Below are 19,988 nucleotides of genomic sequence, written 5' to 3' on the forward strand. Positions count from 1 at the left end.
TTCATTGGCTGATGTTTAGCTTTTCAATGTATAACAGGTTGGTTAATTTGAAATATTTTATTTTGTTTGAATGAGAGAGAAAGAAGCAGATTATAGAGGATGGTCTGGCCAGGGCCTGTAGCCACTGCCAACAAACTCCAGAAGTATGTACCACCTTGTGCATCTGGATTACATGGGTAATGGGAAATTGAACCTGGGTCCTTATGTTTCACAGGCTAGCATCTTACTTGTTAAGCCATCATTCCAGCCCCAAGTTGGTTAACTTAAATGGCACAGATAAACACTGGAGGTGAGGGAAAGCCCAGCAGTAAAGTTAACAGTTAACATGTTACAACATACAGGTATACTGCAAAAAACATTTTAAGAATTATAGGAATAAAATTTCTTTTTACTATACAAACAACTCTTTTCAAAATTATATTTATTAAGAGAGGGGGTCTACAATGGTTATATCTAATTGACAGAAAAGACTAGACTACTCACATGAATTATAAGAAGAATGACAACAGACCTACATGAGAGACTCACATGGAAATACTGACCCTATTGCCTTGACATTCCAAATGAATGTGAGGCACTTTTTTCAATATTGAAGTGAACTTAACTGCATTGCTGGTAATCACAATAATTTTTTTTCCAAGAAAAAAGGATATACTTTATCTACACCCTAGAAATCCATCATTCATATTAGCAAGTTAGGGGGTAGAAAGACAGCAAGGCACAAAGGAGGTTCAGAATAAGGTGGACCATTCTTTTCGAGACAGGACATGGCCACTGCATTCATGACCCTGCAGAGACTAATGTTATCTGAATAGGAGCTGCTCAAAATTGGGCCTACCAACTTTCTGTATAAAATGGTAAAGGAGGATAAAAAAAAAGCATCAAAATGGTATGCAGGGGTATGGGAGAGATTACTCTAGTAGTTCAACACATTTGCTTATGAAGCCTGACAGCCTGGGTTTGATTCCTCCAGTACCGACTTAAAGCCACATGCATGCCCATCCTTCCTTTCTGAAGAAATGTGTCAACAAAACATCTATTTGAAAATAGGGAGACTTCTGGTTAAGATGGCAGCGTAGGTACCACGCCAAAGCAGCCTGGGGGGGGGGGAAGACCAAAATATCTCATCAAAATACACACTTTTACTAAAAAGTGAGGTGTATAGGAAATTGAAGCAGCAGCAGAGAAGTAGAAGAGATCCAGAGCATCTAGAGCTTGCACAGGCCGGCAAAAGCGGCCCCGGCAGCTCTGCCAACCGCGGTGGTGGCAGGCACCAGAAGCCGCCTGGCTCGGCTCCGGCCACAGGAAAAGCCAGGTGCAGGGAGCTTCCCCTCACAACGGAGCTCTCCGCAACTTAGGAAACGTGAAGGAAGAGTGACAGTGAGCAAAGGAGGAGCACACCACAAGGTAGAAGAACACGTGGAACAGCGAGAGAACCAGAGCAGCTGCGGCTCCCTCCCTCCCCCCCACTGCCTGAGCCCAGCTCCAGCAAACAGAGCAATAGTCCCAGAACCCAGCCACGCCAACTTGAGCTGACAGTGGGACCTAAGCAGGAGCAGAGTCTGGCAGCAATATCAGTGGCTCCGGCACCAGTAACAGCGGACCCAGCAGCAGCAGCAGATACAGCAGTGGCAGCAGCGGCAGACCCAGCAGCAGCAGCTTCAGTGGCAGCAGCAGCACCCCAACGACCAGGCAGCAACTTGAATGAGACCAAAACCATCCAAGGTAACTGGGATTGTACCAGGGGAAGGTCTCACTTGGTCACAAGCTGACTTGGATCCCTCAACAGACCAGAAATCTTAAACTCTATGTTGATAGAGGATCTGGTTGTTATAGTAACTACTCTGGCATACATACTTAGGGCTGTTTTTGATTAAATGGGTACAGTGTTTAGTTAACTTTTAGAATCTACCTGTATTTTATTCCACTCAGCCTACTTGAATACTCCCATAGCAGGGAAACTCAACCCCTAGGAGCACCTTTGTAGATACTCTCAGAGTCTTAAGAGCCACACTTAACACCTTAAGCTCTTACCCTGAAAACATATAACATCAAATCAATTGATACAGCTAAGAATACCCAGCTAGCTGGAAAATCCAAGCATTAACTTAATCCAAGATGCAAAAATATATACATTATAACACAAGAAACACTAAAAAGCAAGATGATATAAATCCACCTAAAAGTATTAATGCATCAGAAATGACCCCCAGTGAGAATGAGTTAGAGGAAATGCCTGAGAAAGATTTCAAAAGAATGACTGTAATATGTTCAAAGAAGTCAGACAACAAATCAAAGGAATCAAAGAGGAAGTCAAAGAGTAAATCAAAGGAATCAAAGAAGATGCAGGACACCAATTTCATGAAATAAAGAAAGCAATACAAGACATAACTAAGGAAATAGAAGTAATAAAGAAAGACCAGTCAGAATTACTAGCAATGAAGAACACAGTTAATGAAATAAAAAACTCTGTAGAAAGTCTCATCAGTAGAATGGATGAAGGAGAAGACAGAATATCTAAGCTAGAAAGCCGGGTGGCAGATCTAATACAGTAAAACAATGAGAAAGACAAACTTATAGAAAAGTATGAGTGGGAATTTCAAGATATTCAGGACACTATGAAAAGATCAAATATAAGAATTCAGGGCACAGTAGAAGGAGAAGAATTCCACTCAAAAGGCATAGTAGGTGTCTGCAACAAAATCATAGAAGAAAATTTCCCCCAAATTGGGAAAGAGGTGCCAATGCAGATACAGGAAGCCTTTAGAACCCCAGCCAGACAAAACCTGGAAAGAAACACTCCTCGCAATATTATAATCAAACTTCCAAACACACACACCAAAGAAAAAATATTGAAAGCAGTTAGAGAGAAAAATCAAGTTACCTACAAAAGTAAGCCCATCAGGATTACAGCAGATTATTCAACACAAAATTTTAAAGCCCGAAGGGCTTGGAGTGATGTATTCCAAGTTCTGAAAGATAACAACTGTCAACCCAGGTGACTTTATCCTGCAAAGTTATCCATTCTAATATATGGAGAAATAAGGCCATTCCATGACAAAAGCAGGTTAAATGAGTATTTGAAGACAAAACCAGGTCTACAGAAAATACTTGATAGAATCCTCCATGCTGAAGAAAAGGAAAGCACACATATAAGGAACCTAGAAAAAACAAGCAATATTCAAATACTAGTTAACACAAGAGAGTACAGGTAAAACTGGAACCACAAAAAAAAAAAAAAAAGGCAAACATAAATACACACCTTTCAATAATATCTCAATATCAATGGCCTCAATGCCCTAACGAAAAGACTTAGGTTTGCAGACTGGGTTAAAAAGCAGGATCCTTCAATTTGTTGTCTCCAAGAAACTCACCTTTCTACAAAGGACAGACATTATTTTAGGGTGAAAGGCTGGAAGACGGTGTTTCAAGCAAATGGGCCTAGAAAATAAGCAGCGGTTGTTATCCTAATATCTGACAAGGTAGACTTTATTCCAACGTAAGTCAAGAAAGATAAGGAAGGTCACTTTATATTGATTAAGGGCACACTCCAACAGGAGGACATTACAATCCTAAACATATATGCACCTAACATGGGGGCTCCCAAATTCATTAAAAAAACACTATTAGAACTAAGGTCACAGATAACACCAAAAACAGTGGTAGTGGGTGACTTTACCACCCCACTCTCATCAATTGACAGGTCATCCCGGGAAAAAACAAAACAAAACAAAAACAGAGAGGCATCTGGACTAAATGGGGTCATAGAAGGAATGGACCTAACAGATATATACAGGACATTTCATCCAAAGGCTACAGAATATACATGCTTTTCAGCAGCACATGGAACATTCTCTAAAATAGACCATATACTAGGACACAAAGCAAATCTTAACAAATTCAGGAAAATTGAAATAATTCCTTGCATTTTATCTGACCACAATGGAATTAAACTACAAATCAGTACCAAGAAAGGCTACAGAGTATACACAGAAACATGGAACCTAAACAATACACTACTAAATGATGAATGGGTCAATGAAGAAATCAAGAAGGAAATCAAAAAATTTATAGAGTCAAACGATAATGAGAACACAACATATCAAAATCTCTGGGACACAATGAAGGCAGTTCTAAGAGGTAAATTTATAGCCTTAAGTGCCTATATTAAGAAATTAGAGGGCTGGAGAGATGGCTTAGTGGTCAAGCGCTTGCCTGTGAAGCCTAAGGACCCCGGTTCAAGGCTCGGTTCCCCAGGACCCACGTTAGCCAGATGCACAAGGGGGTACACATGTCTGGAGTTTGTTTGCAGAGGCTAGAAGCCCTGGTGCACCCATCCTCTCTCTCTCCCTCTATCTGTCTTTCTCTCTGTGTCTGTCGCTCTCAAATAAATAAATTTAAAAAAAATAAAATGAAATAAAGAAATTAGAGGTCTGGAGAAATGGCTTAGTGGTTAAGCGCTTGCCTGTGTAGCCTAAGGACCCCGGTTCGAGGCTTGGTTCCCCAGGTCCCACATGAGACAGATGCACAAGGGGGCGCACGCATCTGGAGTTCGTTTGCAGTGGCTGGCGGCCCTGGTGCACCCATCCTCTCTCTCTCCCTCTATCTGTCTTTCTCTCTGTGTCTGTCGCTCTCAAATAAATAAATAAATAAAATTAAAAAAAAAACGAAATTAGAAAGGTCACAAGTAAACGACCTAATGCTTCACCATAAAGCCTTGGAAAAAGAAGAACAAGGCAAACCAAATATCAATACGTGGGAAGAAATAATAAAGATTAGGGAAGAAATTAATGAAATAGAAACAAACAAACAACAACAAAAACAAACAATCCAAAGAATTAATGAAACAAAGACTTGGTTCTTTGAAAGGATAAACAAGATTGATAAACCCTTAGCAAATCTGACCAACAGAAAGAGAGAGGAGACACAAATTAATAAAATCAGAGATGAACAAGGTAACATCACAACAGATTCCAGAGAAATTCAAAAAATCATAGGGACATACTATAAAAGCATATACTCCACAAAGAGTGAATATCTGAAAGAAATGGATGATTTCCTTGATTTACATGACCTACAAATTTAAATCAAAATGAGATTAATCACTTAAATAGACCTATAACAAACATGGAGATCCAAACAAAACTAAAAAAAGCCCAGGCCCACATGGATTCACTGCTGAATTTTACCAGACCTTTAAGGAAAAGCTAACACCATTGCTTCTTAAAGCTTTCCAGGAAATAGAAAAAGAAGGAATTCTACCAAAGTCCTTCTATGAGGCCAGCATCACCCTGATACCAAAACCAGGCAAAGATAGAACAAAAAAAGAAAATTACAGACCAATCTCCCTCATGAACATAGATGCAAAAATTCTCCACAAAATACTGGCAAACAGAATACAAGAGTATATCAAAAAGATCATTCACCCTGACCAAGTAGGCTTTATCCCAGAGATGCAGGGATGGTTCAACATACGCAAATCTATAAATGTAATACATTACATAAATGGGTTGAAGGACAAAAATCACATGATCATCTCATTAGACGCAGAGAAAGCATTTGACAAAATCCAACATCCCTTCATGATAAAAGTCCTACAGAGACTGGGAATAGAAGAAACATATCTCAATATAATAAAGGCAGGCCTACAGCCAACATATTACTAAATGGAGAAAAATGGAAGCTGTTCCACTAAAATCAGGAACAAGACAAGGGTGTCCACTGTCCCCACTGTAATTTAATAAAGTTCTGGAAGTCTTAGCCATAGCAATAAGGCAAGAGACACACATAAAAGGGATACAAATTGGAAAGGAAGAGATCAAGTTATCATTATTTGCAGATGACATGATTCTATACATAAGGGACCCTAAAAACTCTACTAGCAAACTGTTAGAGCTGATCAAAACCTACAGCCATGTAGCAGGATACAAAATAAATACACAGAAACAAGCCAATCAAAAAATGGGCTATGGAGCTAAATAGAGAGTTCTCAAAGGAAGAAATACGAATGGCATATAAGCATCTAAAAAAATGTTCCACGTCACTAGCCATCAGGGAAATGCAGATTAAAACTACACTGAGATTCCATCTCACTCCTGTCAGATTGGCCACCATCATGAAAACAAATGATCATAAATGTTGGCGGGGATGTGGAAAAAAAGGAACCCTTCTACACTGCTGGTGGGAATGCAATCTGGTCCAGCCATTGTGGAAAACAGTGTGGAGGTTCCTGAAACAGCTAAATATTTTTCTACCTTATGACCCAGCTATAGCACTCCTAGGCATATATCCAAAGGACTCATCTCATTTCCTTAGAAGTACATGCTCAACCATGTTTATTGCTGCTCAATTTATAATAGCTGGGAAATGGAACCAGCCTAGATGTCCCTCAACAGATGAATGGATAATGAAGATGTGGACATTTATACAATGGAGTTCTACTCAGCAGTAAAGAAAAATGAAGTTATCAAATTTGCAGAAATAGGATGGACCTGGAAAGGATTATACTAAGTGAGGTAACCCAGGCCCAGAAAGCCAAGCACCACATGTTCTTTCTCATATGTGGGTCCTAGCTACAGATGACTGGGCTTCTGCGTGAGAATGAAAATACTTAGTAGCAGAGGCCAGTAAGTTTAAAAGGAGACATAAAGGGAAGAGTAAGGAAGGGAGGAGGGTACTTAATAAGTTGATATTGTTTATATGTAAGTACAATGATTGTGATGGGGAGGTAATATTATGGAGAATGGAATTTCAAAGGGGAAAGTGTGGGGAGGGAAAGGAGGGAATTACCATGGGATATTTTTTTATAATCATGGAAAATGCTAATAAAAACTTAAAAAGAAAAAAAAATTATAAGTCCATCAGAAATGACATCCAGTGAGATTTTAGATGAATTTCCTGACAAAGATTTTTTTTTTAAATTGATTATAACTATATTCAAGAATTCAAAGAAGAAACAAATGATCTCCTGAAGAATGCAGGAAACCAACTTAATGAAATAAGTCAATACAAGACACGAGTAAGGATATAGAAATGAAGAGAAAATACCAATAAAAATATTAGAAATGAAAAACTCAATAAATCAAAGAGAAAACCCTGTAGAATATCCAGTAGAATGGATCAAGGAGAGGACAAAATCTCTAAACTAGAGCACCAAAGAGAAAGACAAACTAATGGGAAGGCATGAATGGGAATTTCAAGACATTAGGGACACTATACAGAGATCTTTCTCAGCATAGTAGAAGGAGAAACATTTCATTCCCAATGCATAGGATTTATTTTCAACAAAATCACAGAAGGAAACTTCCCCAAATTGGGAAGGTAATGGCAATGCAGATGTAGGAAGCCTTTAGAATACTAAACAGACAACATCCAGAAAGAACCCCTGACAACCATATTATAATTAAACTACAAAACACACAAACCAAACATAATATGTTGAAAGTCATTAGAGAGCAAAATTAAGTCACATACAAATTCAAGCCCATCAGAACAACCAGATTACACAACACAAACTTTAAAATACAGAAGGGCTTGGAACAATGTATTCCAAGTTCTGAAAAACAACAACTGCCAAACAAGATTACTTTATCCTGAGAAACTATACATCTCAATAGATGGAGAAATAAGGACATTCCACCAAAAAAAAAAAAAAAAAAGAAAGAATAAAAATCCAGGCTAAAGGAATATATGTACATTAAACCAGCCCTATAGAAAATACTTGAAAGGATCCTCCATGAGGAAGAGAAAGAAAAGCCCATACACAAGGAAAGAGGAATAAATAAACCATACCCAAATAATAGTTAATACAAAAGAGTAAAGGGAAAACCAGAAACTACAAAACAAGATGAATGGCAAGAATAAATATACACCTTTCAATCATAACTCTATCAATGGTCTCAATGATCAAACCACAAGATACATGTTTGCAGATTGGGTTAAAAAGTAGGATCCTTTTATTTGTTGCCTCCAAGAAACCCACTTTTCTATAAGGAAAATCCTATCTTAGGGTAAAAGGTTGGAAAATGGCATGTCAAGCAAATGGGCCTAGAAAATAAGCAGGTATCACTATCCTAATGTCTAACAGGGTAGACTTCAAACCAACATCAGTTAGGAAAGATAATGAAAGTCGCTTTATATCCATTACAATCCTAAACATATCAACACCTATCATGGGGGCTCTCAATTTTATCAAACAAACATTATTAGAATTCAGGTCACAGATAACCTCAGCCACAGTTGTAGTGGGTAACTTAAACACCACACTCATTAACTGACCATTCATCTAGGCAAAAAATAAACAGATGGATTAAATGGGGTCATAGAACAAAAGGACCTAACAGATATCTACAGAAGATTTCACCCAAATGCTGCAGAATACAGATTTTCTTTTAGCAGCACATGGAACATCCTCTAAAATAGACCATATATGAGGACACAAAGAAAACCTTAACAAATATAGGAAAATTGAAAAATCCTTTGCACTCTATCTGATCATAAAGGGAGTAAATTATAAATCAAAAGCAAGGGCTGGAGAGATGGCCTAGCTGTTAAGCGCTTGCCTGTGAAGCCTAAGGACCCCGGTTCGAGGCTCGGTTCCCCAGGTCCCACGTTAGCCAGATGCACAAGGGGGCGCACGCGTCTGGAGTTCGTTTGCAGAGGCTGGAAGCCCTGGCACGCCCATTCTCTCTCTCTCCCTCTATCTGTCTTTCTCTCTGTGTCTGTCGCTCTCAAATAAATAAATAAAAAATGAACAAAAAATAAAAAAAAATAAAAAGCAAGAAAAAAACTATAGAGCATACACAAGATTGTGGAAACCAAACAATACATTTAAATGATGAATGAGTCAATTAAGAGAAAAATCAAGGGCTGGAGAGATGGCTTAGCGGTTAAGCGCTTGCCTGTGAAGCCTAAGGACCCTGGTTTGAGGCTCGGTTCCCCAGGTCCCACGTTAGCCAGATGCACAAGGGGGTGCATGCGTCTGGAGTTCGTTTGCAGAGGCTGGAAGGCCTGGCACGCCCATTCTCTCTCTCCCTCTATCTGTCTTTCTCTCTGTGTCTGTCGCTCTCAAATAAATAAATTTAAAAAAATTTTTTTTTAAAAAATTAAAAAAAGAGAAAAATCAAAACATTCACAGAATCAAATGACAATGAGAATATAACATATCAAAACCTTTGGGACACAATGAAGTCCTAAGATGGAAATTAATTACTTTAAATGTCTATACTAAGAAATTGGATAGGTCACAAGTAAACAACTTAATGCTTTTCCTTAAGGCCTTAGACAAAGAACAAGGTAAACCAAAAATCAGTCATTGGGAAGAAATAATGAAGATTGGCGCAAAAATTAATGAAATAGAAACCAAAAAAAAAAAAAAGAAAGAAATCTAAAGCATCAATGAAACAAAAAGTTGATCCTTTGAAAGAATAAACACTTAGCAAATCTGACCAAGGGAAAGAAGAGACACAAATTTATAAAATTAGAGATGAAAAAGCACCAGTACAAAATACAGAAATTCAGAAAATTATAAGGACATACTTTAAGAATATATACCGTAGGGCTGGAGAGATGGCTTAGCAGTTAAGCACTTGCCTGTGAAATCTAAGAACCCTGGTTTGATTCCCCAAGATCCACTTTAGCCAGATGCACAAGGGGGCTCACATGTCTGGAGTTTGTTTGCAGTGGCTGGAGGCCCTGGCATGCCCATTCTCTATCTATCTGTCTTTCTCTCAAATAAACAAATAAATAAATAATGTAAAGAAAGAATATATACTCAACTAAGTTTGATAATCTAAAATAAATGTATGATCTCCTTGATCTATATGACCTCTGAAAATTAAATCAGGATGAGTTAAACCACTTAAATAGACCCCTTATAAGTATGGATGTATAAGCAGTTATTAAAAAAAAAAAAAAAAAAAAAAAAAAACTAAACTAACAATTCAGGCCCAGTCAGATTCTCTCCTGAATTTTACCAGACCTTCACAGAAGAACTAAGACCAATGCTTTGGAAGCTTTTCCATAAAACAGAAAAGGAAGGAACTGCACCAAACTTCTACAAAGCCAGCATCACCCTGATACTGAAGCCAGACAAACACAGAACAACAACAAAACAAATTACAGACCAATCTGCTTCATGAATATAGATGCAAAAATTCTCAAAAAGATATTGGCAGACAGAAGACAGGATTATATCAAAAAGATCCTTCAAGCTGGGTGTGATAGAGCACGCCTTTAATCCCAGCACTCAGGAGGCAGAGGTAGGAGGATCACTGTGAGTTCAAGGCCACTCTGAGACTACAGAGTGAATTTCAGGTCAGCCTGGGCTAGAGTGAGACTCTACCTCTAAAAAACAAACAAACAAACAAGATCCTTCATGCCGGGTGTAGTGGTGCATGCCTTTAATCCCAGCACTTGGGAGGCAGAGGTAGTAGGAGGATCACCATGAGGTTGAGGCCACCCTGAGAATACGGACTGAATTGCAGGACAGCCTGGGCCAGAGTGAGACCCTACCTTGAAAAACAAAAAGATCATTCCCCCACCAAGAAGACATTATTCCAGAGATCCACAGATGCAGGGATGGTTCAATATAGGCAAAATGATAAATGCAATACACTATATAAATGGACTAAAGGACAAAAATCACATGATCATCTCAAGAGATGCAGAAAGGGCATTTGACAAAATCCAATGTCCCTTTATGACAAAAGTTCTACAGAAACTGGAAACAGAATGAACATATCTCAACGTAATAAAGGCTATTTATATCAAACCTATAGCCAAATGGATCAAATATCACACTCAAAACTGAAAGTGTTAGAGAAAAAAATAGGGGAAACCCTTCAACATATTGGCATAGGCAATAACTTTCTGAATATAACCCCAATTGCTCAGAAAATAAAACCACTAACTAAAAACTGGGATTCCCATGATTTACAAAACTTTCGAACACAAAGAGCACTGTGAGTAGTGCAAAAATGAAACCTACAGAATGGGAGAAAATCTTTGCCATCTATACATCTGACAGAGGATTGATATCCAAGCTATACAAAGGAGTCAAAAAATTAAATAATAAGAAATCAAACAACCCAATTAAAAATTGGTTATGGAGCTTAAGTAGAGAGTTCTTAAAAGAAGAAATACAGGTGGCATATAACCATCTAAAAAGATGTTCTACATCCTTAGCCATCAGAATAATGCAAATTAAAACTACTAGGAGATTCTATCTCACTCTTATCAGAATGGCTACAATCAAGAAAACAAATGAGCTGGACGTGGTGGTGTAGCCTTTAATCCCAGCATTTGGGAAGCATAGCTAGGAGGATCACCATGAGTTCAAGGCTATCTTGAGACTAATAGTGAAATCTAGGTCAGCCTAGACCACAGTGAGCCCCTACCTCAAAAAAACAAAAGAAAAAAAAAAAGGAAGGAAGGAAATAGAAAAAGAAAACAAATGAGGGCTGGAGCTGGAGAGATGGCTTAGAAGTTAAGGTATTTCCATGTGAAGCCAAAGGACCAAGGCTTGATTCCCAAGGACCCATATAAGCCATCTGGAGTTTGTTTATAGCAGATGAATGCACTGGCACACACATTCTCTCTCTCTCTCAAACAAATAAAATAAATATTTAGAAATACTTTTAAAAAGATAGAAAACAAACAAATTACAATAAATGCTGGCAAGGATATGGGGAAAGAGGAACCCTTATATACTGTTGGTGGGAATGTAGTCTGGTACAACCATTGTAGAAATATGTGGGCAGGTTCCTGAGGCAGCTAAAAATAGACTTACCATATGAGTCAGCTGTACCACCCTAAGCATTTACCTTAAGGACTCGCTGCTCTACCTTAGAGCTACTTGCACATCCATGTTTATTACAACCCTAGTCACAATAGGTAGGAAATGGAACCAGCCATGATGGCCCTCTACTGGTAACTGGATAATGAAGATGTACTACCTTCATACAATGGAGTTTGATTCAGCAGTAAAGAAAAATGAAATTTGCAGAGAAATGGGTGGATCTGAAAGAATTATATTAAGTGAGGCAACCAGGCCCAGAAAGCCAAGTGCCACATGTTCTCTTTCATATGGGGTTCCTAGCTAGAAATGTTTGGACTTGTCTGTGAGTTGCAATAAAATTCAGTAGCAGAGGCCATTTAGGCAGAAAGAAGATATAAAAGAGCAGGACTTAAGTGGATGATACTGTATATACGTAAGTGGAAGAACAGCCTAATGGGGGTTGAAAAGGCCTAATTGATGTCAAGGGAAGTAACTGAGTAAAGGAAAGGTGATGGTTAATCAAAACCTTAAAGGGTATGAGTAAGTCATATGGAAACCTACTTGTTGGGACAATGTCACACCCAGAAGCCATAGAGTGTTACTAGAATTATTTCAGTGTCAGGGAACAGATACCATGCAGTGAGTTGTTAGGCAGGGTGGAAACCTATGCCCCCCAAAACATTACAGGCCATTGCCAAGGATCTTAGTTTCCCATCATAAGTTGATGGTGAGATCTTATTGTTGAGGACGCCACATGCTTGGGCTGCAAAGTCACTGAGCCATCCTGCTGAAGCTTAGCTGAAATCCTCTTCCATGTAAACCAGCTGACATAAAGCTGGAAAAAGCTATGCTGCATGCAGCTCCACCATGGGAGACAGAGAAGTCACCAGTGGAAGTAAACTACAGTGGACAATCCAAGATTTACATTTGGCTAGGCAAGTCAAATGAGCCAAGAGGTGCAACAGTGGCATGTCTGTTAAGGGGGTAACCAACTGCTTTCTAATTGGACTGGAGGCCTCCTCCATGGGAGGGAACATGCCTGATACTGAAAACCTATGACAGGGAAAGTCATGAGCTCTAGGGGTATAACACCCATTTGTGTCTGGCTAAATGTATATGCAGTTGTCACCAAACCTCCTGGTAAACTCTTCTCTTAATGTTTAGACCCATATATTAATATTACTCTCACTTTTTTTGAATATTTTCTTTTTATTTATTTATTAGAGAAAGCATGAGAGAGAATGGGCATGCCAGGACCTCTAGACACTACAAGCTAACTCCAGATGCATGTGCCACCTTGTGTGTCTGGCTTATGTGGGATCTGGAGAATTGAACCTGGATCCTTAGGATTTGCAGGCAAGTGCCTTAACTGCTAAGGCACTTCTCTACCTACTTTCATTTTGGTGAGAAAAGCTTGATTTTCAGATGGCAGTGACATGTAGGATGACTCAAAAGGTACAGAGGGGCTGGAGAGATGCTTGTCTATAAAGCCTAAGGAACCAGGTTTGATTCTCCAGGTCCCACATTAACCAGATGCACATCATGGCATATGCATCTGTACTTCGTTTGCAGTGGCCAAAGACCCTGGCATGCTCATTCTATCTTTCTCTCCCTCTATCTGATAAATGAATAAAAATACAAAACAAAATTAAAAATGTATTTAGAAAAAAGGTACAGAGGAGTGCTCAGCACTGAAATACCTCAATCACAACTTCCAGTGATCATGGTCCATTGTGGAAGAGGTGGAAGAAAGAATATAAGAGCCCAAAGAAGGGTAGGACTCTTTACAATGCATTCTTCCAGACACAAAATGGCCTAAATATCCATAACCTCATAGTGCCTGACACTACCAACAAAAGACCAGCATAATGTAAAAAGATGATAACATCAAAATAAAAGAGAGACTAAGTGAGAGGGGGAGGGGATATAATGGAAAGTAGAGTTGCAAAGGGGAAAATGGAGTGGAGGGAATTACCAGGGTTTATTGTCTATAATTATGGAAGTTATTAATAAATAAATAAAAATTAAAGACCTAAAAGTGATTTTTTTTAAAGGAGTTATCTATATTGATAACTGTATAAGTAGCCAAAGTTCTCATTTAAACCTAGGGACCCTGAGTGGTTCTTGTCTGGCCTTTTCCTTGAGAACAGAGCAGGAAAGAACCTGGGACCAAGAGATGGTAAACTAGGTTTGTGGACATTTGTGTTGCCTCCTTTTGGGGCATCTAGGAATATGGTCTAAACAAAATACTTCCGGGTGTTACTGTGGAAATACACTTTTTTTTTTTTTTTTTTTTGGTGGAAGGGGAAGGGCTTGCATATTTACAAGAGTACCTATAAATGTAATTTCTGGGTCACAAACTAAGTTCATGTTTCAATAAACTGTAAACTTTTCCAAACTAGCTTCACCATTTTGCACTCCCCCAGTATATGGGAAGTTACACTACTGCATACCCATGCCAGTACTTAACATCTATCTTTCACATTTTAATTATGCTAGTGACCATGCAGCAGTATTTTTTATATATTTGTCTAAAAACAAATAATGTTTTAACTTTTTATTAACAACTTCCATAAATATAAACAATAGACCATGACCATAATCCAGTACTCTCCTTTTCTCCTTCCCAAGTCCACTGTCCACTGAATTCCTTCTTTCAAATTAGTCTCTCTTCTGGATTGCTGCTATGATTCCCCTGCTCCTATTATGCAAGTGATAAAAAACAGTTTTACATGTTTACTGTTGTTAGTACATCTACTTTGGTTTTCACTTTTATTTAAAGACAAGGTCTTGCTATGTAGCTCAGGCTGCCCTTGAGCATGCTAATCTCTTTCGCAGCCTCTGGAATGTTGGGATTTTTATTATGTGTATATTTACTTTGATGATGTGCTATCAAAGATTATTTGCCTATGATTAAAACTGAGATTTTAAAAAGAGAAATACAAAAATTAAAAATAGATAAGTTAAGAAGATGACAGAAAAATGTGTTGATCTGGAACTTTTCATATAAAGTGATGTAGCTCAGACTCAAAGAACTAATGCTTGCCAAAATGTGGATCCTAGATTATTTTATTCTTTGTACCTGTGTACATGTGTGGGTGTAAGTGGTATTTGTATAGGTCACAAAATTAGAATGGGGATCGAGTAGTAAAAAAGAGATTGTGAGACATTTTCTTTCTTTTTTATTTTTATTTTTTGGTTTTTTCGAGGTAGGGTCTCACTCTAGCCTAGGCTGATCTGGAATTCACTATGGAGTCTCAGGGTGGCCTTGAACTCATGGTGATCCTCCTACTTCTGCCTCCTGAGTGCTGGGATTAAAGGTGTGTGCCACCACGTCCGGCTGAGAAATTTTCAAAACCTACAGTTGGTAACACTGCTAATATCTCCATAACACACAAGGTAAAAGGACCAAACTGTACTGTCACTGCACTGTGAAACACCACATGCTTGTAGAGAAAGACAGTTATACTAAAGGATCTTCATGATGAAGGGGCTAGGGAGATAGCTCAGTGGTTAAAGGCACATGCTTGCAAAGCCTTCTGGCCAAGACTCAAATCTCCATCCTGATACAAAAAGTGGCACAAGTATCTGGGTTTCCATTTCCACTGGCGTGGCAAAAACTCAGGTGTGCCTATCCAACGCCCCCCCACAACTATTTCTTAAAATGAATATCCTTGATGAAACAATACAATCTCAAAAGTTAGAGATTAATCTCAAAAAATACAAAATGTATATAAATTAAAAATAATACATGAATGTACAGGGCAATATCAATATATTTGTCTTTTGTTTGTTTGTTTGTTTTCCGAGGTAGGGTCTCACTCTGGCTCAGGCTGACCTGGAATTCACTATGTAGTCTCAGGGTGGCCTTGAACTCTCGGCGATCCTCCTACCTCTGCCTCCTGAGTGCTGGGATTAAAGGTGTGCGCCACCACGCCCGGCTTTCAATATATTCTTCTTTCCTTTTTGCTGAGGATTGAACCCAGGATTTTACACATACCCAGAAAGCTTTGTTACAGATCTACACTCCCAGCTTAGAATTGGAGCACATAGATGCTGCTAAGCATGACCTAAAAAGGTCAAGCACCCACAAGAAATTGTGAAGTAAACAAAGAGGGAAGAATATATATATTCAAAATACTAGTAAAAATACTTATAAGAATTTGAGTAAATGTGCATGCCTATAGAAAAGAACTTAGTAGGCTGAGGCAGGAAGACAAGTTTGAGGTTGCATGATAAGACCATGTGCAAAAGAAGTGGGGAGGAGTTTGAGTAAGTGATGTTGGATCCTTAGAACTCAAATAAAAAGCCAAATGCTGCAGCTGGTGTCTGTATTCACACTGTGGCTATACAAAATGTGTGGCATGCACAACGGAATCTCTCAAAAGCTTACAGGCCAGCTCACTTGGCAGTCACAGGGGTGAAAGGAGATCCTGCCTCCAACATGATGGAAAGTGAAGACCCACATCTGAGGTAGTCCTCTGATGTCCACATCTGTGGGTGTGCATACACACACACACACACACACACAGAGACACACACACACTGAAAGAGAAAGAAGAACATTTCAAAGAAATTACCCATGAGGCATAACCACAGTCAAAGTTACAGAAAAGCTCATCCAAGTAACCACTAGGAATGTATTCTCAAGAAATAACAGGCAAGATCTGTGGGGTTTTAGAGTCAACAGGTCACAGCAGACTTCTAGTGGGCAGGCACAGGGATACGGCAGGGAATCCACTGATTCCCACATGCTCGAGTAACCACCATTCCCCCAAACCCCTCAAGCAGCAGACCAAACCACTGCACCAGCCACCACGTCATGGATGAGGTTTGCTCCTGTGCTATGTGCAGGCTCCAAGGATCCAGGCCATGCACCCCTCTCATTTCCCTGAGCCAACTGGCTCTCATTCTTGCCTCCCTCCCATGGCTGTCCTCTCTTTCCCTGCCACTGAGAACGCCGTTTTATCAACTGTGTCTTATTATCCATATCTCTTACCAACTCTGAACCTCAGTCTATAAGTCTCTCTTTCTCCCTGGGAATTCCTCATTTGTCCTCTGGGACTCTGGATGCATGCAAGGACCCTAAAATGGGACACCCACTAAGCAATATTGTGCATGCTCTCAAGATTGGTCACTGAGAGTTATGTACAAGAGGACAAGGTGGAGTAAGGAAGGCAGAATTGCAGATATTTCTTTGGCTCATGACAAGTGCCAGCCTCAGCCTGAGCTTGTCAGTTCACTTCCCCAAAGACTACAGAGCTGGCACTGATAGTAAAGGACTATAAATCAAAATACTTACAATTCAGACTGGGCTACAGAGTGAAATCCTGTCTGGCAAAAAGAGACATTTAAGAAATAATAACACTGCAGTGTTGCTTAAGGCAAAGTGCTTTTAAAATATGCAAAAATTTCCAGTTTCCAGTATTCTTGACACAGGAAATGAGTGAGAAAGACAAGTGCCTGTCAAGGTGTGAACGAGAGCTCCCAGAAAAGCACTGAAGATGCTACATCTACATCCAGCAAGGTTGAAAGATCTGATCCAACTTCTGTGATCACAGAGAGAAGAAATGTGACAAGTCAGAGCCAAATTACCTTGGTTTAACTCTATTTACCAATTCCTTGCCCTCTTCAGTGTCTGAACTAACATCCTGGTGACGATCAATTGATCAGGTGCAGTCCTTTTGGGAATGCAAGAACAGACGCCAGCTTCTATCAAACCAAGGGCTAAGAATGTCATCAGATAGCATCTTAGGCTTTGGTGGAGATTTCCCCATTTACTATAACCTGCTTACCTGATGGTCTGTTTGGCACAGTTAAGGGCCCAGGACCACCATTGGACATTTAAGCAGGCCTAAGCTGTCAGGCAGGGCTAAGTGCCCCAGCCTACAGGAGGTTGTAGCAGGCCTAGACACCGATAATCTCACCTCAAGACCAGCAGGAGTGAGGCCCTTCCTTACCCCTGCCTGGGGCATGTGGACGTACTGATAAGACATAAATTTCATTCTCTCTCTCCCTATGTCTTTCTCTTTTTCAAATAAATAAATAAATAAAATATTTAATAAATTAATATTTTTTTCAAAAACTTAGGTTTGGGTTTCCTTGTGGCCATGCAACAATTTACCACTCACCTGGAAGGTACCTATATTTTAATGTTGTATCAGCTGGCAGCCCTCATGCACCTAATACACCTGTGACCCATACCCCATACCTTTTTCTAGGCTACAGAGATTGTAGCAGGCCTAGACCCTATTAATCTCACCTCAAGACCAGCAGGAGTGAGCCCACTCCCTTGCCCTGCCTGGTGCACATGGACTTCCTGATAAGACTTAGGTTTCATTCTCTCTTTTTCTCTCTCTGTCTCCCTCCCTGTGTCTTTCTCTCTCTCAAATAAATAAATAAATAAATAAATAAATAAATAAATAAATAAGTAAAATATTTTCAAAGACAGACTTAGGTTTCAGTTTTCTCGTGGCCATGTGACCATTTACCACTCACCCAGAAGGGCCCTCTATGTTAATGAGGTATCAGCCCGCAGCCCTCATGCAGCCAGTGCCCCTGTAATCCGTACCCTGTACCTTTTCCAGCCACTGCATGGCCACTTATAAGCCCATTCCTCTAACAAATAAACAAGCTGTCTTCTGACACAGTATCGTGGGTATTTCTTCCCATAACACTCATAAGACCCTGTGCCACAGTTGCCTGGATGCCCCTGGGAAACCGATGTACAGCAGCCCTAGAGTGGCCAGGAACCACAGCTGGTGCCTAAATAGAAACCCTCTGAGACGTGCCAGGATAGGTGAGTGCTCCCCCTTAGGAACATGGGCCCCTTGTGGCCTTGCCTCTATGACAGAGGGCTGGCAGGTTTCTCCCTTTCCTCCTTTACTTTCGGTTCACACTATCATGAGGGACCAAATGCAGCAGATGGGCAACTGATATCTACTGGCTGAGGCCACACTTCAGCATTGACTGAAGGCCCCTAGCCCTCTGGCTGGGCCCTGACAGCCCACATGGGTGTTGGCAAGAGCCCCATCATATCTGTTTCTCTCCAACACAAAAAACCAATAATGCAACAACCTCTTAAAAGCCTGTAGGGCAGTCACTGGTCTTACACTTGTGGGCAGGCTTGCATCCGGACCTTTGATGAATACCCCTGGTGCTGTCCAGCCCTCAGGAACATTGCCTTCTGGTTTTGGCATGTCCACTCTTTCTCTAATGTCACCACCCACCAAAAGAAGTCACAAATTTGAGGTTTATGAACACTTCTCATGGCTAGAAGCATCAAGCTTTCCTAGAAGGAAAGCCATTTCCTTTTGGGAGGAAGTCCTCCAGATAGCACCCTGGATGATTTCTGGGGACCCATATAACCCAGACATGTGGATCTGCACAGCTTATCTAGCCAGGATATGGGAAGTTCAGAAAGGAATCCCCTCCTTTCTCTTTTCTTCCAATTATAGAAGCTATTAGACAATATATTGGTCCTTCTAAAACCACCACCATGCCCAAATTGAATGATGACTCTAATGAGGAGGGTCCCAAGGACCTGCCAGTGGCAGACCTCAGTACCCTTGAAAAGGCTGTAAAATAAATTAGAAAGAAAATTACCCCAGATTCCTCTATGCCCACCCCTCTTTATCCATCCCTGTCACCCTACCACCCACCTCCAATCTTGATTGCCCCCCTCTGAACTCATGTTACACTGGCCAAAAAATCCCAACATGATAAATTCCCCTGACCAAGACCCTTCTCTATTTGCCCCCTCACTGACAATCACACAACTACTATGCAAGCTCTAAGATAACAGTACAAATACATATAACCAAGAGGTCAGAGCTTTTCCTGTTAATGCCCAAACAACATGGGATCAGCCCCTACAATGGTATGCATATCAGGTCAAGGACCTAAAAGAACTCAGACAGGCAGTCAGGGAGGATAGGATCCATGTGCCATGGACTACATCCCTCCTCCAGAGCCTATGGGCTCCCTTAACACCCCCCAGGACTGGTGTGATATGCGCTGGTCTTTGTTGCCTAGCCCCCTACTCCTTCAATGGGAAGCCCTCTATAGAGATGGATTCCTCGAACAGATAAGATCAAGGAGGTAGTCAAATGGAAGGACCTGGATGGAACCACCAGTCTTATTAGACCTGTAATGGCTAATTTAATGACTAACCTGCTGGGGTGGAGGGGAAGGGGAAGGGGAAACATCCTTG

At 40.1% G+C, this 19,988-nt stretch overlaps 1 protein-coding gene across 1 annotated transcript in view; it reads right to left on the bottom strand.

Moving 5' to 3' along the window:
* Positions 1–18,975, bottom strand: part of LOC123457524 (zinc finger protein OZF-like) — a 33,323-nt gene extending 14,348 nt beyond the window's left edge. The window contains exon 1 of the mRNA XM_045141406.1: positions 18,889–18,975. Within this exon, the coding sequence (XP_044997341.1) occupies positions 18,889–18,975 (87 nt within the window). The remainder of the gene's footprint in view (positions 1–18,888) is intronic.
* Between the last annotated feature and the right edge of the window lie 1,013 nt (positions 18,976–19,988).

This window comes from Jaculus jaculus, unplaced genomic scaffold (assembly GCF_020740685.1).
Source record: "Jaculus jaculus isolate mJacJac1 unplaced genomic scaffold, mJacJac1.mat.Y.cur u25, whole genome shotgun sequence".
NCBI lineage: Eukaryota > Metazoa > Chordata > Mammalia > Rodentia > Dipodidae > Jaculus > Jaculus jaculus.